This window comes from Hypanus sabinus, chromosome 20 (assembly GCF_030144855.1).
Source record: "Hypanus sabinus isolate sHypSab1 chromosome 20, sHypSab1.hap1, whole genome shotgun sequence".
Classification (NCBI taxonomy): domain Eukaryota; kingdom Metazoa; phylum Chordata; class Chondrichthyes; order Myliobatiformes; family Dasyatidae; genus Hypanus; species Hypanus sabinus.
In genome coordinates, this window is record NC_082725.1 from 2,255,287 (window position 1) to 2,279,380 (window position 24,094).

General features: G+C 45.6%; 1 protein-coding gene across 6 annotated transcripts in view; it reads right to left on the minus strand.

Moving 5' to 3' along the window:
• cdk6 (cyclin dependent kinase 6) overlaps positions 1-24,094 on the minus strand; it is a 124,683-nt gene that overhangs the window by 64,421 nt on the left and 36,168 nt on the right. For all 6 annotated transcript variants that reach the window (XM_059944955.1, XM_059944959.1, XM_059944956.1 and 3 more), the window contains exon 4: positions 5,409-5,576. In XM_059944955.1, the coding sequence (XP_059800938.1) occupies positions 5,409-5,576 (168 nt within the window). The remainder of the gene's footprint in view (positions 1-5,408; positions 5,577-24,094) is intronic.

Below are 24,094 nucleotides of genomic sequence, written 5' to 3' on the forward strand. Positions count from 1 at the left end.
CCAAAATGGTAAGGGTGCTGAGGAAGAGGATTTCTTGGAATGTATGTGGGATGGTTTTCTAAACCAACATGTCGAGGAACCAACTAGAGAGCAGGCCATTCTAGATTGGGTATTGAGCAATGAGGAAGGGTTAGTTAGCAATCTTGTCGTGCGAGGCCCCTTGGGTAAGAGTGACCATAATATTGGTGGAATTCTTCACTAAGATGGAGAGTGACATAGTTAATTCAGAAACAAAGGTTCTGAACTTAAAGAGGGGTAACTTTGAAGGTATGAGACATGAATTAGCTAAGATAGACTGGCAAATGATACTTAAAGGGTTGACGGTGGACATGCAATGGCAAGCATTTAAAGATCGCGTGGATGAACTACAACAATTGTTCATCCCCAGTTTAGCAAAAGAATAAACCAGGGAAGGTAGTGCACCCGTGGCTGACAAAGGAAATTAGGGATAGTATCAAGTCCAAAGAAGAAACATATAAATTAGCAAAAAAAAAAGCGGCACACCTGAGGACTTGGAGAAATTCAGAGTCCAGCAGAGGAGGACAAAGGGCTTAATTAGGAAAGGGAAAAGAGATTATGAGAGAAAGCTGGCAGGGAACATAAAAACTGACTGTAAATGCTTTTATAGATATGTGAAAAGAAAAAGATTGGTCAAGACAAATATAGGTCCTTTACAGTCAGAAACAGTTGAATTGATCATGGGGAACAAGGACATGGCAGACCAATTGAATAACTACTTTGGTTCTGTCTTCACTAAGGAGGACATAAATAGTAGGGGACCGAGGGCCTAGTGAGATGGAGGAACTGAGGGAAATACATGTTAGTCGGGAAGTGGTGTTAGGTAAATTGAAGGGATTAAAGGCAGATAAATCCCCAGAGCCAGATGGGTCTGCATCCCAGAGTGCTTAAGGAAGTTGCCCAAGAAATAGTGGATGCATCAGTTATAATTTTTCAAAACTCCTTAGATTCTGAATTAGTTCCTGAGGATTGGAGGGTCGCTAATGTAACCACACTTTTTAAAAAAGGAGGGAGAGAGAAACCGGGGAATTATCGACCGGTGAGTCTGACATCAGTGGTGGGGAAAATGCTAGAGTCGGTTATCAAAGATGTGATAACAGCACATTTGGAAAGAGGTGAAATCATCGGACAAAGTCAGCATGGATTTGTGAAAGGAAAATCATGTCTGACAAATCTTAGAGAATTTTTTGAAGATGTAACTAGTAGAGTGGATAGGGGAGAGCCAGTGGATGTGGTATATCTAGATTTTCAAAAGGCTTTTGACAAGGTCCCACACTGGAGATTAGTGTGCAAACTTAAAGCACATGGTATTAGGGGTATGGTATTGATGTGGATAGAGAATTGGTTGGCAGACAGGAAGCAAAGAGTGGGAGTAAACGGGACCTTTTCAGAACGGCAGGCAGTGACTAGTGGGGTACCGCAAGGCTCAGTGCTGAGACCCCAGTTGTTTACAATATATATTAATGATTTAGACGAGGGAATTAAATGCAGCATCTCCAAGTTTGTGGATGACACGAAACTGGGTGGTGGTGTTAGCTGTGAGGAGGATGCTAAGAGGATGCAGGGTGACTTGGATAGGTTAGGTGAGTGGGCAAATTCATGGCAGATTCAATTTAATGTGGATAAATGTGAGCTTCACCAATGTCTTGCATAACTGTACGATAACATCCCACTTCCTCCACTCAATAATTATATTCCATCTGCCATTTTTTCAGCTCATTTCTCCACCTTACTGCACACAATAGGTTCACCAGATTGATTCCTGGGATGGCAGGACTTTCATATGAAGAGAGACTGGATTGACTAGGCTTATACTCACTGGAATTTGGAAGATTGAGGGGGGATCTTATTGAAACGTATAAAATTCTAAAGGGATTGGACAGGCTAGATGCAGGAAGATTGTTTCCAATGTTGGGGAAGTCCAGAATGAGGAGTCACAGTTTAAGGATAAAGGAGAAGCCTTTTAGGACCGCAATGAGGAAAAACTTCTTAACACAGAGAATGGTGAATCTGTGGAATTCTCTGCCACAGGAAACAGTTGAGGCTGGTTCATTGGCTATATTTAAGAGGAAGTTAGATATGGCCCTTGTGGCAAAAGGGATCGGGGGTATGGAGAGAAAGCAGGTACAGGGTTCTGAGTTGGATGATCAGCCATGATCATACTGAATGGCGGTGCAGGCTCGAAGGGCTGAATGGCCAACTCCTGCACCTATTTTCTATGTTTCTATGTTTCTCCCCCTTCTCTTTCCATTGCATATTCTGGTTCTCACACCTTCTCCTTACCTTCCCTGGTTCTACCACCTCCCCGGGAATGTATTCCATTTACTGACCATTCAGTAAAACCTATCCCTTACGTTGCTGCAACACCTCAAAAGTATGCTTTCCCATAAGTGATTTCCAACCTGGCTGTCCGCTCTATCTATGCCTCTCATCTTATACATCCTCCTCCTTTCATCCTCCTTTACTCCAAAGAGAAAAGCACGAGCTTGCTTTATCTTTCCTCATAAGGCATGCTCTCCAAAGCTTCCACATTCTTGGCCTTGTAGCTCTTCCCTTGACTAATGAAGGCAAATAACACCATAAGCCTACTTAACAACCCTAACAACTGGCACGGCATTTTTGAAAGATCTACACATCTTCAAATTCGATCTTCCAATGTGAATCCCTTCACGCTTCTCCATTTTGAACTCCATCTACCACTTCTAAGCTCATCTCTGCATCCTGTCAATGGCCCATTGTAACCTCCAAAAAACTTCTATACTATCCACAACATCAATTAATCTTCCTGTCATCTGCAGATTTACTAATCCACCCTTCCACTTCCTCATCCAAGTTTCCAAGTCACTTAGAGAAATCACAAAGAGCAGGGGTCACAAGGTTTTAGAAAGCATTTCTGACTTAGGATCGTGGGACCTTGCAAGGCTGCAATGGAGCTAACTTCACATTGAAGAAATGTGTCACAGTAGGGAACGAGACAAGGCAGGAAATCTCCTAATCCGTCTACTCTCATGTTCCGCTTTCAAGGATTTAAGATTGTCTAATGTAATTTCTTGTACACAATTGTAAAGGAGAATGAAATAATTGTTACTTCGGATCCAATGCAGCACAAAAAACACAATAAAATAAAGAACACAATAATAGAAATACAATAAAATATAAATACAGCAAATAGATAAATATACAGAGATTGATTGCATGTCCATAAAGTGAAGTTAGACACAGAAGTGCCTGTACAAAAGGTGACTGACAGGAAATGAGAAAGGTTGGGGTGAGGAGGGTGGGCTAGTGGGTGGAGGTGATGATCAATCTTACTGCTTGGGGTAAGTAACTGTTTTTGAGCCAGGTGGTCCTGGCATGGATGCTATGTAACCACCCTGGGAGTGGGATTAACAGTGCATTAGTAGGATGTTCCACGTCATCCAAAGGAAAATGTGTGCTGTCAATAGGGAGAAGTAATCATTCTGTCCCAAAAACCTGCGCCACCATTCACTGTGAATATGGCTGACCGTTTCTCCCAATGGGACTTCCCTTCCCTGTCTCTATATACCTTAATTCCCATGTCTAAAAGCCTATTGATCTTAGAAACATCCAAGCAGGTTCTGTACTATAAATTGATTGAATTACTTGGAGATACAATACAGAACCGGCCTTTCCAGCACAATGAGGCGCACCACCCAGCAACCCGATTTAACCCTCTGGAAAGTGGGAATTATCTAGAGAATTGGGAGAAAACACACAGAATGTACCAACTTGCCTACAGGACTCTGGAACAGAAGTGTGAACTCTGACGCTGTGTCCTGTAATAGTGTCACGCTAACCGCGATGTTACCATGCTGCCTCACATCAAACAGTTTTACCAAAAATAAGTAATATTCATTTGAGGGGGAAGTCCCATGTAATGAAAATCAATAGCTGTCAACTCATCAACTCAGGTTTTTCCAGAAACATTTGCAAAACTGTTTGGCCTATTTTCAGAGATACAAACTGTGAAATAAACAATGCGATGTTCCAGGCCAAAGGGGTCCCACCACCAAGCACCCCTCTCCCTCCTTCCCTACACGCCTCACTTGTCCACTCATCCCTCCCCACCCCTCTCCCTCCTTCCCACTGTCTGCCTTCCCTACACGCCTCACTTGTCCACTCGTCCCTCCCCACCCCTCTCCCTCCTTCCCACTGTCTGCCTTCCCTACACGCCTCACTTGTCCACTCATCCCTCCCCACCCCTCTCCCTCCTTCCCACTTTCTGCCTTCCCTACACGCCTCACTTGTCCACTCATCCCTCCCCACCCCTCTCCCTCCTTCCCACTTTCTGTTTTCCCTACACGCCTCACTTGTCCACTCGTCCCTCCCCACCCCTCTCCCTCCTTCCCACTGTCTGCCTTCCCTACACGCCTCACTTGTCCACTCGTCCCTCCCCACCCCTCTCCCTCCTTCCCACTTTCTGCTTTCCCTACACGCCTCACTTGTCCACTCGTCCCTCCCCACGCCTCTCCCTCCTTCCCTACACGCCTCACTTGTCCCTCCCCACATATCTCCCTCCTAGCAGACTGTACAAGTGCTACACCTGCCCCTGCGCCTCCTCCCTCACTGCCATTCAGGGCCAAGGCCACAAACAGTCCTTCCAGGTGAGGCGACACTTCGCTCGTGAGCCTGTTGGGGTCATTTACTGTGTCCAGTGCATGTCGGTAAGAGCCTACACTCCATCCACCAGAGAAAAGCAGGATCTCTCAGTGGCCACCTGTTTTAATTCCACTTCCCATTCCAGTACGTCTATCCATGGCCTCCTGTACTGTTGTGATGAGGCCACACAACACCTTATATTCCATCTGGGTAGCCTCCAACCTGATGGTATGAACAACGATTTCTGTAATTCCCTGTAATACCCACCTGCAAGTTCCTGTAATACCCACACTCCTTTACCTTTTCCCTCTCTCACCTTATCTCCTTGCCCACTCATTGCCCCCATCTGGTGTTCCTCTTCCCTTTTCTTTCTTCCATGTCTTTCTGTACTCTCCTAGACTCCCCCTTCTCCAGCCCTGTATCTCTTTCACCGATCAGTTTCCCAGCTCTTCACCCCTTCCCTTCAGGTTTCACCTATCACCTTGTGTTTCTCTCTCCCCTCCCTCCAACTTTTAACTCTACTCAGCTTTTTTTCTCCAGTACTGCAGAAGGGTCTCAGCCTGAAATGTTGACTGTACTTTTTTCGCAGATGCTGCTCAGCCTGCTCTGTTACTGCAGCTTGGATCGAGTAACTGCTGTAAAACTGCTGGCTTTATCCATCAGAAAGAACTTTCTTTCCCCAGCTGAAATCTTCCTATAATATAGAATATTTAAGGCTTCCTATTGGTTGCAAATATTTGCATTCTCATAAATATAATTTAGAAACTTACCACAGATGTAAGAGCCATCTGGAAACTATAGATGCGAGCCAGGCCAAAGTCCGCAAGCTTGATTTGGCCGTTGCTGGTTACGAGTATGTTTTGGGGCTTCAGGTCTCGATGGACCACGCGGTGTGAATGGAGGAAGTCCAACCCTTGCAGCAGCTGCAACATCATGTCCTGCGGAAAGTAGAGGAGAACAGACTTCAGAAAATCACTTCAGCAATATCATTCATGCCAGTCATTTTGTTTAAAAATATAAAATATGTAAAGCTTAGCATGTTGTATTTGCAACATTTCCTTGTTTTAAAAAACAAGGCTATCTTTATTTATATTAGCAATTACAGTACATTCGAACCAAGTTCTACACCAGTGCAAGGGATTCTGCAGATGTCTTATGGTCCAAATAAGCATTTTATAAAATCCTGCCCCCACTGCACCCCAGTTCTGCACAACAACATTAAACACAATATGCATATACAATATGCAAGCCAAAGTACATTTATTATCAAAGTATGTATACAGAATACAGCTCTGAGATTCGTCCTTCCGCAGCCAGCCATGAAACAAACACCATGGGACCTGTTCAAGAAAATATCAAAAACACCCAAGATGTGAAAGAAAGAACAAATTGGGCAAAAGGACAAAACTAATCAAACAACACATAGAATATCCAACATCTTCTTCCCATCTGTCATCCGATTCCTAAATGGACTTTGAAGCTTTGGACACTACCTCACTTATTTTTAAATTATACAGTATTTCTGTTTTTGCACATTTTTAGTAATCTATTCAATTTGCATAATGGATTTACTTGTTTGTTTGTTTGTTTATTGTTTTATTTCATTTATTATTTTTTCTCTCTCTGCTAGATTATGTATTGCATTGAACTGCTGCTGCTAAGTTAACAAATTTCAAGTCAGATGCCTGTGATAATAAACCTGATTCTGATTAAGCTAGTAGTATTCAGTTCAGCACCTCACCATGAGACACGCCCATTCTTCACACCCATTCTTCGCTAAAACGCCCCAGTCCACAATTAGCTCAATCAAATTACAAGATCAAGAATTTAGCCATGTTAATCCAGCCCAGATCTGTCATCTAAAGGACAAAACCAGAACTCAGAAGGTCAATGTTTCATGCTGAGACTTTTCAGCAGGACTGGAAAGGAAGAGGGAAGAAGGTGGGGTATGAGGTGAGGTGATGGGTGGAAAAGGTAAGGGGACAGTGGACCATGGGAGAAAGGGAAGGAGGAGGGGCACCAGAGGGAGGTGATGGGCAGAACTTTTATCTCTGAATCAAAAAGGGAAAGGATCCAGACCTAAAAGATGTCTGTAACCCTTCCAGCAATGCTATGGAAGAGCTGTTAAACTGAAACCCTGCAACTGGATATAATGGCCATGTGAAGAAGATCGTGCTTATGGCTACCTCAATGGCTGCTTGCTGTACAGTTTTGGCAGATCTTGAGTAACACACACAAAATGTTGGAGGAGCTTAAGCAGGTCAGGCAGCATCAACAGCATTCTGACCCCAGTGTTAGCACAAATTGTTGAAACACGTCCAGAAAGACTCTAAACAAATGCAAGTTTGCCCCCCTTTGCAGCAAGAGGAACAATGGATCAGCCATGATGAAATGGGGGAGTAGACTCAATCGGCCAAATTCTGTTCCTATATCTATGGTCTATCCTTGCACTAATTACATATTTTTGTAAATTGCAGTAATTTTATTGCTGCCACAATATATTTGACACCATACAAGTGAGAGAGCAGCTAAGACATCTCGAGAGCCAACAATGGGGTAAATAAACCTGAGCAGCTGGAATGCCAATCAGCGTGAATGCTAATTTGACACTAATGCTGTCTCTTTGGAACTTTTAAAAAACCTTTTCATCAGGTGCAACTTAACAACCGTTGAGCAATGGAAACACTCCTCACCAGCGTTAGTTCCAACATCTACTTAGGTTAGTGAAAGAATGGGTTCTACAAACATCTGGCACTTTCCAAAGCAGTGTGGTGTGTCCTGTCTCTTCAAGGATTCTACACTGACCAGTTGGAGCACAGAAGATAACACAGCACACATTATCTAACTGGTCCCTCAACTTGGCCATCCATTTTTCTTTCATCGATGTGTGTCTCTTAATGTTCCTATTGTATCATCCTCTCCCAACACCCCTGGTACTGCATTCTACACACCCACCACAAAGTAGGAAAAAACCTACCTCTGAAAGACTCGAACTGAATTCTACTCCGGTGTCTTAAGGACAATGATGTGAGCATGTGACCCATTCATTTTGCATCCCAGCCTCAAACCCTCCACATGCACTCCCAACTCTTTTTGAGCTAACATTAAAGACTGTGGACTCTGCAGAAGTTCCAGGTTCCATTGAGGAGCAGGGAGTCACATTAGCTGTGATTTTATTACCAGGCAAACATTGGTATTAAGATGCAATTTCCCAGCAGACATCCTCTCCACGTCCACTTTCTGCCATTGCAAATGTTATTCTGCTACTTAAGGGTGCGAGGCAGCAGGAAGGAAACTGTAGACCTGTTAGCCTGACATCAGTGGTTGGGGAGTTGTTGGGATGAGATTACGGAGTACCTGGAGGCACATGACAAGATAGGCCAAAGCCAGCATGGTTTCCTGAAAGGAAAATCCTACCCGACTAACCTACTGCAATGTTTCAAGGAAATTACAAGCAGGTTAGCAAGGGAGATGCAGTAGATGCGGTGTCCTTGAATTTACAGATGATCTTTGACAATGTGCTGCACATGAGGCTGCTTAGCAAGGAATTACAGGGAAGTTACTTGAACGGGTGGAGCACTGGCTGATCGGCAGATAAGAATGGGAATGAAAAGATCCTATTCTGGCTGGCTACTGGTTATCAGTGGACTTCCACAGGGGTCGGTGTTGGGACCGCTGCTTTTTACGATGTATGTCAATGATTTGGATTATGGGATTAATGGATTTGTGGCTAAATTTGACGATGATACAAAGATAAGCGGAGGAGTGGGCAGTGTTGAGGAAACAGAGACCTTGCAGAGAATGGGCAAAGTAGTGGCAAATGTAATACAATGTTGGTAAGTGTATGGTCATGCACTTTGGTGGAAGAAATAAAGGGGTAGACTTATTTAGATGGGGAGGGAATTCAAAATGCAGAGATGCAAAGAGTCTTGAGAGTCCTTGTGCAAGATACCCTGAAGGTTAACCACCAGGTTGAGTCAGTGGTGAAGAATGCAAATGCAATGTTGGCATTTGTTTCTAGAGGTATATAGAATATAAGATGAGACGTTGAAGCTCTATAAGGCACTCGTGATACCACATGGAAAGGACAGAAAGGATATATTGACATTGAAGATTCACAAGAATGATTCCAGGAATGAAAGGGTTACCATATGAGGAACATCTGGTAGCTCTGAGGCTGTATTCCCTGGAGTTCAGGAGAATGAGGAGGGATTTCATAGAAACATTCCTAATGTTAAAAGGCCTGAACAGATTAGATATGGCGAAGTTATTTCCCATGGTAGGGGAATCCAGGACTTCAGGATTGAAGGACGTCCATTTAGAACTGAGATGCGGAGAAATTACTTGAGTTAGAGGGTGGTAAATCTGTGGAATTTGTTGCCATCTGCAGCTGTGGAGGCCAAGTCATTGGGTGTATTTTAAGCAGAAATGGATATGTTCTTGATTAGTCAGGGCAAGAGGGGGTATGGGGAGAAGGCAGAGGAGTGGGGATGACTGGAAGAATTGGATCAGCCCATGATTGAATGGTGGAGCAGACTCGATGGGCTGAGTGGCCTACTTCTGCTTCTTATGATCTTATGGTCTTTCATCAGTAGCAGGCACTAATGAATGGTATTAGTTTAATCGAACATGAGAAAGGGATTTTAAGTATAAAATAAAAACATGCAGAATTGGTCAATTTTCCTCCACACATCGGTAGTTATCTACAAGAGGTGCTGCCTCAAGAAATCAACATCCATCAGGAGATTCAGAAGCCTGATGTCCCAATCACCAGGTTCAATAACAGCTTCATCCCTTCAATCATTCAGTCCATGAACCAACCAGCAAAAGCCAAATGAATGCGGTTTATCAAGTTTGTGAACACTTTTCATTAAAATAAGCCTTTTTTATTCTAATTGTGATTTCCCCATAAAGGTCACTTAGCTGACGGTCTGTGCCTGTGATGCTGCCACAACTACGTTTCTCATACATGGACTGTGCATTTGAAAACATGTTCAACTTTACTCAAAAATTACAAACTAATAGTATTTCACTATCGACTTATTCATCCACAACAGTTTTCCTCTGCACACTCTTATGGTGAGGTGAGTACTCTTAAAGCAATGTATTCTGCAACTAGCTGCTGTGAAAGACCGTTTGGCAATGCAGTTCTGTATTCAGTAAAGGCCCAAGTCCGGATGATGGTTTGTAAATTTAGGGGTAAAGCTAATCACAGCTACGGCAAAGGTTAAAAATGTTCCAGCGGAAAGCTGAAGCTTGGGAATTCAGACAGGTTCACATACAAGGAAGTGCTGGGACACACCAAGCGTCGCCACATTTGAAGCAGCATGGTAACAGAGCGGTTAACAGAAAGCTTTACAGTATCAGCGACCTGGGTTCATTTCCCCCTGCCGTTCGTATGTTCACCCCATGTCTGTGAAGGTTTCCTCTGGCTCCATCAGTTCACTCTCACTCTGTAGCTGGTGTGATTCTATCCCCTGGAAGTTCCACTCTACAACCGGTGTGATTCTATCCCTGAGGAGGTTCCACTCTACAACCGGTGTGATTCTATCACTGAGGATGTTCCACTCTACAACCGGTGTGATTCTATCCCTGGAGGTTCCACTCTACAACCGGTGTGATTCTATCACTGAGGAGGTTCCACTCTACAACCCGTGTTATTCTATCCCCTGGAGGTTCCACTCTACAACCGGTGTGATTCTATCCCTGAGGAGGTTCCACTCTACAACCGGTGTGATTCTATCACTGAGGAGGTTCCACTCTACAACCGGTGTGATTCTATCCCTGGAGGTTCCACTCTACAACCGGTGTGATTCTATCACTGAGGATGTTCCACTCTACAACCGGTGTGATTCTATCCCCTGGAGGTTCCACTCTACAACCGGTGTGATTCTATCCCTGGAGGTTCCACTCTACAACCGGTGTGATTCTATCTCCTGGAGGTTCCACTCTACAACCGATGTGATTCTATCCCTGAGGAGGTTCCACTCTACAACCGGTGTGATTCTATCCCCTGGAGGTTCCACTCTACAACCGGTGTGATTCTATCCCCTGGAGGTTCCACTCTACAACCGGTGTGATTCTATCACTGAGGAGGTTCCACTCTACAACCGGTGTGATTCTATCCCTGGAGGTTCCACTCTACAACCGGTGTGATTCTATCCCCTGGAGGTTCTACTCTACAACCGGTGTGATTCTATCCCTGAGGAGGTTCCACTCTACAACCGGTGCGATTCTATCCCTGAGGAGGTTCCACTCTTCAACCGGTGTGATTCTATCCCTGAGGAGGTTCCACTCTACAACCGGTGTGATTCTATCCCCTGGAGGTTCCACTCTTCAACCGGTGTGATTCTATCCCCTGGAGGTTCCACTCTACAACCGGTGTGATTCTATCCCTGAGGAGGTTCCACTCTACAACCTGTGCGATTCTATCCCTGAGGAGATTCCACTCTACAACCGGTGTGATTCTATCCCTGAGGATGTTCCACTCTACAACCGGTGTGATTCTATCCCTGAGGAGGTTCCACTCTTCAACCGGTGTGATTCTATCCCTGAGGAGGTTCCACTCTACAACTGGTGTGATTCTATCCCTGAGGAGGTTCCACTCTACAACCGGTGTGATTCTATCCCCTGGAGGTTCCACTCTACAACCGGTGTGATTCTATCCCTGAGGATGTTCCACTCTACAACTGGTGTGATTCTATCCCTGAGGAGGTTCCACTCTACAACCGGTGTGATTCTATCCCTGAGGAGGTTCCACTCTTCAACCGGTGTGATTCTATCCCCTGGAGGTTCCACTCTACAACCGGTGTGATTCTATCCCTGAGGAGGTTCCACTCTACAACCGGTGCGATTCTATCCCTGAGGAGGTTCCACTCTACAACCGGTGTGATTCTATCCCCTGGAGGTTCCACTCTTCAACCGGTGTGATTCTATCCCCTGGAGGTTCCACTCTACAACCGGTGTGATTCTATCCCCTGGAGGTTCCACTCTACAACCGGTGTGATTCTATCCCTGAGGAGGTTCCACTCTACAACCGGTGTGATTCTATCGCTGAGGAGGTTCCACTCTACAACCGGTGTGATTCTATCACTGAGGAGGTTCCACTCTACAACCGGTGTGATTCTATCCCTGAGGAGGTTCCACTCTACAACCGGTGTGATTCTATCCCCTGGAGGTTCCACTCTACAACCGGTGTGATTCTATCCCTGAGGAGGTTCCACTCTACAACCGGTGTGATTCTATCCCTGAGGAGGTTCCACTCTACAACCGGTGTGATTCTATCCCTGAGGAGGTTCCACTCTTCAACCGGTGTGATTCTATCCCTGAGGAGGTTCCACTCTACAACCGGTGTGATTCTATCCCTGAGGAGGTTCCACTCTACAACCGGAGTGATTCTATCCCTGAGGAGGTTCCACTCTACAACCTGTGCGATTCTATCCCTGAGGAGATTCCACTCTACAACCGGTGTGATTCTATCCCTGAGGATGTTCCACTCTACAACCGGTGTGATTCTATCCCTGAGGAGGTTCCACTCTACAACCGATGTGATTCTATCCCTGAGGAGGTTCCACTCTTCAACCGGTGTGATTCTATCCCCTGGAGGTTCCACTCTACAACCGGTGTGATTCTATCCCTGAGGAGGTTCCACTCTACAACCGGTGCGATTCTATCCCTGAGGAGGTTCCACTCTACAACCGGTGTGATTCTATCCCTGAGGAGGTTCCACTCTTCAACCGGTGTGATTCTATCCCCTGGAGGTTCCACTCTACAACCGGTGTGATTCTATCCCCTGGAGGTTCCACTCTACAACCGGTGTGATTTTATCCCTGAGGAGGTTCCACTCTACAACCGGTGTGATTCTATCCCTGAGGAGGTTCCACTCTACAACCGGTGTGATTCTATCACTGAGGAGGTTCCACTCTACAACCGGTGTGATACTATCCCTGAGGAGGTTCCACTCTACAACCGGTGTGATTCTATCCCCTGGAGGTTCCACTCTACAACCGGTGTGATTCTATCCCTGAGGAGGTTCCACTCTACAACCGGTGTGATTCTATCCCTGAGGAGGTTCCACTCTACAACCGGTGTGATTCTATCCCTGAGGATGTTCCACTCTACAACCGGTGTGATTCTATCCCTGAGGAGGTTCCACTCTACAACCGGTGTGATTCTATCCCTGAGGAGATTCCACTCTTCAACCGGTGTGATTCTATCCCCTGGAGGTTCCACTCTACAACCGGTGTGATTCTATCCCTGAGGAGGTTCCACTCTACAACCGGTGTGATTCTATCCCCTGGAGGTTCCACTCTACAACCGGTGTGATTCTATCCCCTGGAGGTTCCACTCTTCAACCGGTGTGATTCTATCCCTGGAGGTTCCACTCTACAACCGGTGTGATTCTATCCCTGAGGAGGTTCCACTCTACAACCGGTGTGATTCTATCCCTGAGGAGGTTCCACTCTATGACCAGTGTAATTCTATCCCTGAGGAGGTTCCACTCTTCAACCGGTGTGATTCTATCCCCTGGAGGTTCCACTCTACAACCGGTGTGATTCTATCCCTGAGGAGGTTCCACTCTTCAACCGGTGTGATTCTATCCCTGAGGAGGTTCCACTCTACAACCGGTGTGATTCTATCACTGAGGAGGTTCCACTCTACAACCGGTGTGATTCTATCCCTGAGGATGTTCCACTCTACAACCGGTGTGATTCTATCCCTGAGGAGGTTCCACTCTACAACCTGTGTGATTCTATCCCTGAGGAGGTTCCACTCTTCAACCTGTGTGATTCTATCCCTGAGGAGGTTCCACTCTTCAACCTGTGTGATTCTATCCCTGAGGATGTTCCACTCTACAACCGGTGTGATTCTATCCCCTGGAGGTTCCACTCTTCAACCGGTGTGATTCTATCCCTGGAGGTTCCACTCTACAACCGGTGTGATTCTATCCCTGAGGAGGTTCCACTCTACAACCGGTGTGATTCTATCCCTGAGGAGGTTCCACTCTACGACCAGTGTAATTCTATCCCTGAGGAGGTTCCACTCTTCAACCGGTGTGATTCTATCCCCTGGAGGTTCCACTCTACAACTGGTGTGATTCTATCCCTGAGGAGGTTCCACTCTTCAACCGGTGTGATTCTATCCCTGAGGAGGTTCCACTCTACAACCGGTGTGATTCTATCCCTGAGGAGGTTCCACTCTACAACCGGTGTGATTCTATCCCTGAGGAGGTTCCACTCTTCAACCGGTGTGATTCTATCCCCTGGAGGTTCCACTCTACAACCGGTGTGATTCTATCCCTGAGGAGGTTCCACTCTACAACCGGTGTGATTCTATCCCTGAGGATGTTCCACTCTACAACCGGTGTGATTCTATCCCTGAGGATGTTCCACTCTACAACCGGTGTGATTCTATCCCTGAGGATGTTCCACTCTACAACCGGTGTGATTCTATCCCTGAGGATGTTCCACTCTACAACCGGTGTGATTCTATCCCTGAGGAGGTTCCACTCTTCAACCGGTGTGATTCTATCCCCTGGAGGTTCCACTCTACAACCGGTGTGATTCTATCCCTGAGGAGGTTCCACTCTTCAACCGGTGTGATTCTATCCCTGAGGAGGTTCCACTCTTCAACCGGTGTGATTCTATCCCTGAGGAGGTTCCACTCTACAACCGGTGTGATTCTATCCCTGAGGAGGTTCCACTCTACAACCGGTGTGATTCTATCCCCTGGAGGTTCCACTCTACAACCTGTGTGATTCTATCCCTGAGGAGGTTCCACTCTACAACCGGTGTGATTCTATCCCTGAGGATGTTCCACTCTACAACCGGTGTGATTCTATCCCCTGGAGGTTCCACTCTACAACTGGTGTGATTCTATCCCCTGGAGGTTCCACTCTACAACCGGTGTGATTCTATCCCTGAGGAGGTTCCACTCTACAACCGGTGTGATTCTATCCCTGGAGGTTCCACTCTACAACCGGTGTGATTCTATCCCCTGGAGGTTCCACTCTACAACCGGTGTGATTCTATCCCCTGGAGGTTCCACTCTACAACCGGTGTGATTCTATCCCTGAGGAGGTTCCACTCTTCAACCGGTGTGATTCTATCCCTGAGGAGGTTCCACTCTACAACCGGTGTGATTCTATCCCTGAGGATGTTCCACTCTACAACCGGTGTGATTCTATCCCCTGGAGGTACCACTCTACAGCCGGTGTGATTCTATCCCTGAGGAGGTTCCACTCTACAACCGGTGTGATTCTATCCCCTGGAGGTTCCATTCTACAACCGGTGTGATTCTATCCCTGAGGAGGTTCCACTCTACAACCGGTGTGATTCTATCCCTGGAGGTTCCACTCTACAACCGGTGTGATTCTATCCCCTGGAGGTTCCACTCTACAACCAGTGTGCTTCTATCCCCTGGAGGTTCCACTCTACAGCCAACATCAGTCTAAACCTCCGAGGCAGTCTTGCACAGCAGCAGGAGTGAATTCGAATATTGGTGAATTCCTCCAGCATTGCGTGTGTGTAAGGCAGAAGTTCCACGTGATATTTTTTGTAAAACAGAACAGTATTTATGGCCATACCATCCTTTCGGGGTTGACATGACATGCCATCTATAATCTGATCCAGTCCCGCCCTTTACATCCATCATAGCATTACAATTTCTAAATGGGAGGATTTGTTTGGAGGGACTGCCAGCTAGCCGATCAGGAAATGGGTATGGAGAAGAATTAATAACCAGGCAGGCGATGTTAAGCGAACAACCCGAGCCTCTGTGAGCCAATTATACAGTTAACCATGGAAGGCTAAAGCCTACTGCAATATTGTGCTTCAACTATCCTCCAGGGGGACCACAACTTTCCCTAGGGTTTGGAAGCTGCTGTGCCTCAATGACCCGGAGAGCTATGCTGGATAGAGTCAAGGTCTTATGCTTTGACTCTTGGTAGGATGAGGCCAGACTAAGAGAGGTCCACTGGTCCTCCAGGTTCAGGTATTCAAGTCTTCAGCAATGAAGAATTCTTCTACATCTGAATGGCCAAGGAGAGATGGAAACTTCATTGCTGCCGTAAGCGCCAGTGGTTATAACAGGTTAGGGCAGTGCAAAAAGTGAAAAATGAGTGGGCTTTAGTTAAACCTGTCCTCATCTCTGTTGTAAAGAGATCTCTGTATTCTGAGGCTGTCCACTCTTCTCCTCGGCACTCCCACTATCAGAAATATCCTCATCACAGTTTGACTACCAGCAAACAGGTTGATTGATAGGGGCAACACACAAAATACAGGAGGACCTGAGCGGGTCAGGCAGTATCCATGAGGAAACAGGAATGATTCGACAGCTGATAAGCTGCATGCATTCACTGATTTATTGTACCACCAACACTAATGGTTTACGGCATTAATGATGACAAATTCCCAGGACCAGTGTTTCTGGTCTTATGGAAAGTACACATAAATCCAATGTGGAAAAATTGAGATGCTGTTTTTTTTGGATCAGCTGCTGAGCTGACCTAAATATTAACCAGTTTAACTTCTGCTAGCACTAAGTGTATCTAAATACACAACAGAGGACATTTACCAGACCAAATTATGGATGAGTAACTCAATTACTTACAGAAATTGGCTGCACACAAATTCTCCCATTAGCTTTTAAGAGCATTTTTCAAGCTAATGATAATACTAACATGTTTCATGCTGTTCACTGATGTTTGGATACAGTACATTTTCCAGTAGATTAATTATGGGTAGGGTTAGGATTAGGAATTATGGGCATAGCGTTTGTATTGTTCCTCCTTGCACCTTGTGGTGCATTGGGTGTCACTTTTGCCATTTCTTTAGCATTTGTTATTTGTTTTTTTATGAAGCTCAGCACAACATGGAAAGCGCGCAAGGGGCCAGCCAGATTCGAACCCAAGAACCATTCACCGGAAAGTCCAGTGCTGATGTCACTACACCATCGCCCAGCCAGCATATTATTACCAGCTCAGTGACCATTCCAGTGCCAGAGTTCAAGTCATGTCAATTCAAGTCACTTTTTATTGACATTTCGACCATAACTGCTGGTATAGCGCTTAGTAAGAATCCTTGGAAGTGGGCCCACTAAGCAGAGTCGTTGGGATATGGGTTGAATTCGGACTGCTGATGCTGTCTGTGTGGAGTTCACATGTTTTCCCTGCTGCTGTGTGAATTTTTCTGGTCATTCCACTTCCTCCCACATCCCAAAGACGCGAGGGTCATTAGGTTACTATTTGCCCCGCTGGAGGCAAGTGGTAGAATCTAGCAGCAGAATCTGTTCTGGGCAGCAACAACAGGTCATCTCAGTTGTTTCTCTTTGGAGTGAAATGAAGTTGAGCGGTGAGGCATAGATCAAAAGAACAGCCAATGCCTTTCTCATAGGGAATGGATTGCTCGTATGAGGGGACACAATTTTCAGGGGTGGTGGTAGAGAACAATACAGGTGGAGGCAGGTACAGGTCGAGAGAGATACATTAGGGGCATTAAAGGTTCAAGTATGCCAGTACACAAGGGTAAAGGAGAACAAAATGTTTGTTAATCCAGATCTGGTGCAGCACCAAAAAAAACCCCACTAAATATAAATACCTAAGTTAGTGTATATACATAGATTGATTGCACATCCATAAAGTGATCCTAAGGCACAGGGGTGTCTCTACATAGGTGACTGACAGGAAATGATAAAGTAGTGGTGTTTGGGGATGTGAAGGGGTGGGTTAGAGGGTGGAGATGTTGATTAGTCATACTGCTTGGGGAAAGTAACTGTTTTGAGTCTGGTGGCCCTGATGTGAATGCTATGCAGCCTCCTGCCTGAAGGGAGTGGGACAGTTCACGAGCAGGGTAGGTGGGATCGTTCATGATGAGACTCCTACCAATAGGCACATGGATGATAGAAAATTGGAGTAGGTTAAAAATTTGGCACAACATTGTGGGCCTCTCTGATGTAATGTTCTATGATGTAGGACTTCTTTTCAGAGCGGGCGGCGGAGTCCGTGGAAGCAGAGTCCTGGGCTTTGGCTAAGTGGGCTTCGGCGTAAGGGGACTTCGGTAAGCTTGTGTGATTGCTCGCTGAGGGGAAGAAGGTAAGGTCGCTAGGTGCTTTTTAGACTTATTCCATTAATCCAGTTCAGGTATGGGGGAGACAGTCAGAGCAGTGGTGTGCTCCGTATGCAGTATGTGGGAGGTCAGGGTCAACACAGTTGTCCCTGATGACCACACCTGCAAAAGGTGCATCCAGCTGCAGCTCCTATCAGACCGAGTTAGGGAGTTGGAGCGGGAGCTGGATGAACTACGGATCATTCGGGAGGCAGAGGCAGAGATAGATAGGAGTTATCAGGAGGTAGTCACACCAAAAATCCAAGAAGTAGGCAGATGGGTGACGGTCCAGAGAGGCAGGGGGAGCAGGCAGAGAGAGCAGAGCACCCCTGCGGCCATTACCATTAACAATAAGTATACCGTACTGGATACTGTTGATGGGGATGACCTACCAGGAATGAGTTGCAATGGTCCTGCCTCTGGCACAGAGGTTGAACCCTCAACTCGGAAAGGGAGGAGGGAAGAGAAGAGAGCGATAGTTTTAGGGGATTCTATAGTCAGGGGGGCAGATAGAGGAGATTTTGTGAGGCAGATCGGGAGTCTCGGATGGTATGTAGCCTCCCTGGTGCCAGGGTCCGGGACATCTCAGATCGGTTGCAGGCTATTCTTGAGAACGAGGGCATGAACCCAGATGTAGTGGTCCATGTAGGGACCAACGATGTAGGTAAGGTGAGTGAGGGGGTCCTGCTTAGAGAGTTCAGGGAGTTAGGAGTGAAGCTGAAAGGCAGGACCTCCAGGGTGACAATCTCGGGATTGCTACCTGTGCCACGTGCGAGTGAGGCGAAGAATAGAATGATTATGCACATTAATACGAGGCTGAGAGCATGGTGCAGGAAGGAAGGGTTCAGGTTTTTGGATAATTGGTCTTTGTTCCAGGGACATTGGGATCTGTTTCGAAGGGACGGTCTACATCTGAACCGGAGGGGTACTAACATTCTTGCAGGAGTGTTTGCCAGTGCTGCTCGGGGGGGTTTAAACTAGATGTGCAGGGGGCAGGGATCCAGAATACGAGAGAAGATGATATGATGAAGGATAAGGGACAGGTGGGAAATACACATTTCCCAAATATTAATTGTGTAAAGGAGAAAGGTGAGCCAGAACATGTGTTGGAAAAGTTACATGTACAGAGGGTTGGTCAGAAGGAGCATGGGGTTCAATGTTTAGAAGGTTTAGGTGATCTTGAGAAGGTCATCAAAATTCAAGGTGCAATTAGCCCGATGGAAGTTCAAGGAGCTGGGTTAGGTACAATAGACAGTGTTTTAAGCAAAGAGAGGAGGAATGGGCTAAGAATTCTATACTTGAATGCACGTAGTGTCAGAAATAAGACAGATGAGCTTGAAGCTCAGATGAAAATGGAGAACTACAATATTGTTGGGATAACGGAGACATGGCTGCAAGGGGATCAGGCCTGGGAATTGAGTGTACCAAGGTATACATGCTATCGTAGAGACAGAAATATGGGAAGAGGGGGTGGGGTGGCCCTGTTGGTGAGGAATGAGATTCAGTCCTTAGCAAGGGGTGACTTAGGAACAGGGGAAGTAGAGTCTGTGTGGATTGAGCTGAGGAACAGTAAGGGTAAAAAGACCCTAATGGGTGTTGTGTATAGGCCCCCAAACAGTAGCGTGGATATTGGGTACAAGTTGATTAGGGAGTTAACATTGGCATGTGCTAAAGGTAATGCAGTCGTTATGGGAGATTTCAACATGCAGGTGAACTGGGAGAATCAGGTAGGTGCTGGACCCCAGGATAGGGAGTTTGTGGAGTGTCTAAGAGATGTATTTTTGGAACAGCTTGTGCTTGAGCCAACCAGGAACGAGGCTATTTTGGACTTGGTGATGTGTAATGAACAGGAATTGATAAGTGATCTTGAAGTAAAGGAGCCATTAGGAAGTAGTGATCATAACATGATAAGTTTTTATCTACAATTTGAGAGGGATAAGGGCAGATCAGAGGTGTCAGTGTTGCAATTAAATAAAGTAGACTACGGAGCCATGAGGGAAGAGCTGGCCAAAGTTAAATGGGTGGATGCCCTGGCAGGAAAGACAGTGGATCAGCAGTGGCAGATATTCTTGGGGATAATACAAAAGATGCAAAAACAGTTCATTCCAATGAGAAGGAAGGATTCAAAGAGGGGGAAGGGGCCACAGTGGTTGACAAAGGAAGTCAGAGATTGTATAGCATTAAAGAAAAAGAAGTATGACAGGGCTAAGATGAGTGGGAATACAGATGATTGGGAAAGTTTTAAGGAACAGCAGATCTTAACTAAAAAAGCAATACGGAGAGAAAAAAATCAGGTATGAGCTCAGTCTAGCCAGGAATATAAAAGGGGATAGCAAAAGCTTTTTTAGCTATGTGAAGAGAAAGAAGATAGTTAAGAACAATGTTGGCCCCTTGAAGAATGAATGAATTGGGAAAAATTGTTATGGGAAACAGGGAAATGGCAACAGAATTTAATGCGTACTTGAGATCTGTCTTCACCAGGGAGGACACAAGCAATCTCCCAGATGTATGGATGGGCCAGGGTCATAAGATATCAGAGGAATTGAAACAGATTGACATTAGGAAAGAAACTGTGATGAGTAGACTGATAGGACTGAAGGCTAATAAATCCCCGGGTCCAGATGGTCTGCATCCGAGGGTTCTAAAAGAGGTGGCTCAGGAAATTGCGGATGCATTGGTAATCATTTTCCAATGTTCCTTAGATTCAGGATCAGTTCCTGAAGATTGGAGAGTGGCTAATGTTATCCCACTTTTCAAGAAGGGAGGGAAGGAGAAAACGGAGAACTATCGCCGTTAGCCTAACGTCAGTCGTGGGGAAGATGCTTGAGTCCATTATTAAGGACGAAATAGTGGCATATCTTGATGGCAGTAATAGGATTAGGTCGAGCCAGCATGGATTTACCAAGGGCAAATCATGCTTGACTAATCTGTTGGGAGTTTTTTGAGGGTGTAACAGGGATGTTAGACGAGGGTAAGCCAGTGGATGTTGTGTACCTAGATTTTCAGAAGGCATTCGATAAGGTGCCACATAGGAGATTGGTGAGTAAAATCAGAGCTCATGGCATTGGGGGCAGGGTTTCAACATGGATAGAAAGCAAAGGGTAGCAGTGAATGGGTGTTTCTCGGACTGGCTGGAGGTGACTAGTGGGGTACCACAGGGCTCTGTATTGGGACCACAGCTCTTTACGATTTATGTCAACGATTTAGATGAGGGCATTGAAAACTATACCAGCAAGTTTGCTGACGATACTAAACTGGGTGGCAGTGTGACATGCGAAGAGGACGTTAGGAGAATACAGGGAGACTTGGATAGGCTCGGTGAGTGGGCAGATACTTGGCAGATGTCATTCAACGTGAATAAATGTGAAGTTATCCACTTTGGAAGCAGGAACAAGAGGGCAGAGTATTGTCTGAACGGTGTAGAGTTAGGTAAGGGAGAAATGCAAAGAGACCTAGGAGTCTTAGTTCGTCAGTCAATGAAGGTGAATGAGCAAGTGCAACAGGCAGTGAAGAGGGCAAATGGAATGTTGCCCTTTATTACAAGGGGAATTGAGTACAAGAGCAAGGATGTCCTTTTGCATTTGTACAGGGCCCTGGTGAGACCACACCTGGAATATTGTGTACAGTTTTGGTCTCCAGGTTTAAGGAAGGACATTCTGGCAATTGAGGAAGTGCAGCGTAGATTCACTAGGTTGATTCCTGGGATGGCAGGACTGTCTTACGCAGAGAGATTGGAGAGATTGGGCTTGTACACACTGGAATTGAGGAGATTGAGAGGGGATCTGATTGAAACGTTTAATTAAAGGATTTGATAGGATTGAGGCAGGAAATATGTTCCAGATGTTGGGAGAGTCCAGTACCAGAGGGCATGGATTGAGAATAAGAGGTCAGTTATTTAAAACAGAGTTGAGGAAAAACTTCTTCTCCCAGAGAGTTGTGGAGGTGTGGAATGCACTGCCTCGGAAGACGGTGGAGGCCAATTCTCTGGATGCTTTCAAGAAGGAGCTAGATAGATATCTGATGGATAGGGGAATCAAGGGATATGGAGACAAGGCAGGGACTGGGTATTGATAGTGAATGATCAGCCATGATCTCAGAATGGCAGTGCAGACTCGAGGGGCCGAATGGTCTACTTTTGCATCTATTGTCTATTGCAGGGGTGGGCAAACTTTTTGACTTGTGGGCCACAAAGGGTTCTAAAATTTGACAGGGGGGCCGGACCAGGAGCAGATGGACGGAGTGTTTTGGTAATACACCTCATAAGAGAAAATAAAATATCATGGGATATTATATTCTTTAAAAACCGCCACAGTCTCTTGGCATATCAGGCATACAGCAGTTGATCGGTGTTCGGTAAAAAGATATTTAGTTGTCCACTCCTTATTAAACACCCGGCATTCTCTATCCACTTTTCTTTTCTTAGCTCCACTCATCTTTACAGAAGGGGTGAGAGGTTGTAGCGGTGTGCTACACGCAGCGCTAAAATCACGACACGGAGTCGGTAACTGCAGTCGAAGGAAAAAACTTTATTTGAAATCCCCAGCCTCACTTTTAAGCCTCCCTCAACCTGCCCCCGTGGCGCAGAGGCTCCAAAGCTCTGTGCTCGCAAATCCCCGCAGGCTATCTCCCTTAGCCGGAACGCTGGCTAATTGTGAGCCGATTCGGATGTGCCAGGAAATGGGTCGCCACAAGGTCACAGAGTAAAGCGCAAATGTGGAGTAATACGCTGCACCTCAACAAAGGTCAATGTATATAGAGTGTGTCATCTATTGGGAAAACGCCAGAATTGTGGGGAAAAAACGTTAACAAGGTTTATTAATATAATTTCATCAAGTTCTGCGGGCCGGATTAAAAAGCTTAATGGGCCGCATATGGCCCCCGAGCCGTCGTTTGCCCATGCCTGGTCTATTGTATCTAAAGAAAGTTGGAAATGCTGAACTTTGGAAGTTCATATAGATTTATCTCAAGCAACTGGAGAAAATAGTTTGTATGAAATCATTCATTGTTGCTTTGCCCTATTGTGAAGGAGGAGTAACTGAGAATGACAGAGCTACAGTGGCATGCAAAAGTTTGGGCACCCCTGTTTCTGTTACCGTGAATAGCTAAGCGAGTAAAAGATGACCTGATTTCCAAAAGGCATAAAGTTAAAGGTGACACATTTCTTTAGTATTTTAAGCAAGATTACTTTCTTATTCCCATCTTTTATAGTTTCAAAATAACAAAAAAGGAAAAGGACCCTGCATAGTCAGTACTTAGTAACACCCCCTTTGGCAAGTATCACAGCTTGTAAATGCTTTCTGTAGCCAAAGAATCTTCCATTTCTTGTTTGGGGCATTTTGACCCACTGTTCCTTGCAGAGCTTCTTACGTGCACTGCTCCTTTGATGTCTATCCACAGATGTTTCGGTCGGTGGACTGTGAGAACCGTGGCAAAACCTTCAGCCTGTGCCTCTTGAGGTAGTCCATTATGGATTTTGAGGTGTGTTTAGGATCATTGTCCTATTGTAGCAGCCATCCTCTTTTCATCCTCAGCTTTTTTACAGATGGTGTGATGTTTGCTTCCAGAATTTCCTGGTATTTAATTAATTCTTCCTTCATTCAGTGAAATGTTCCCCATCCCACTGGCTGCAACACAAGCCCAAAGCATGATCGATCCACTCCTGTGCTTAACAGTGGAGAGGTGTTCTTTTCATGAAATTCTGCACCCTTTTTTCTCCAAACATATCTTTCTTCATCGCGGCCAAAAAGTTCTATTTTAATTTCATCAGTCCACAAGACTTGTTTCCAAAATGCATCAGGCTTGTTTAGATGTTCCTTTGCAAACTTCTGACACTGAATTTTGTGGTGAGGACGCAGGGAAAGTTTTCTTCCATGAAGGTCATATTTCTGCACAGTAGAACAGTGCACCACCACTCCAGAGTCTGCTAAATCTTCCTGAAGGTCTCTTGCAGTCAAACGGGAGTTTTGATTTGCTGTTCTAGCAATCCTATGAGCAGTTCTCTCGGAAAGTTTTCTTGGACTTCCAGACCTCAGCTTGACCTCCACTGTTCCTGCTAACTGCTATTTCTTAATTACATTACGAACTGAGGAAACGGCTACCTGAAAACATTTTGCTATCTTCTTATAGCTTTCTGCTACTTTGTGGGCATCATTTATTTTAATTTTTAGAGTGCTAGGCAGCTGCTTAGAGGAACCCATGGCTGCTGATTGTTGGGACGTTTGAGGAGTCAGGGTATTATAAAGCTTTGAAATTTGCATCACCTGGCCATTCTTAACATAGACCGAACAAGCCATAGCCCTGACAAGCTAATTAAGGTATAAAACCTTGGTAAAAGTAATCTGAGAACTCAAATC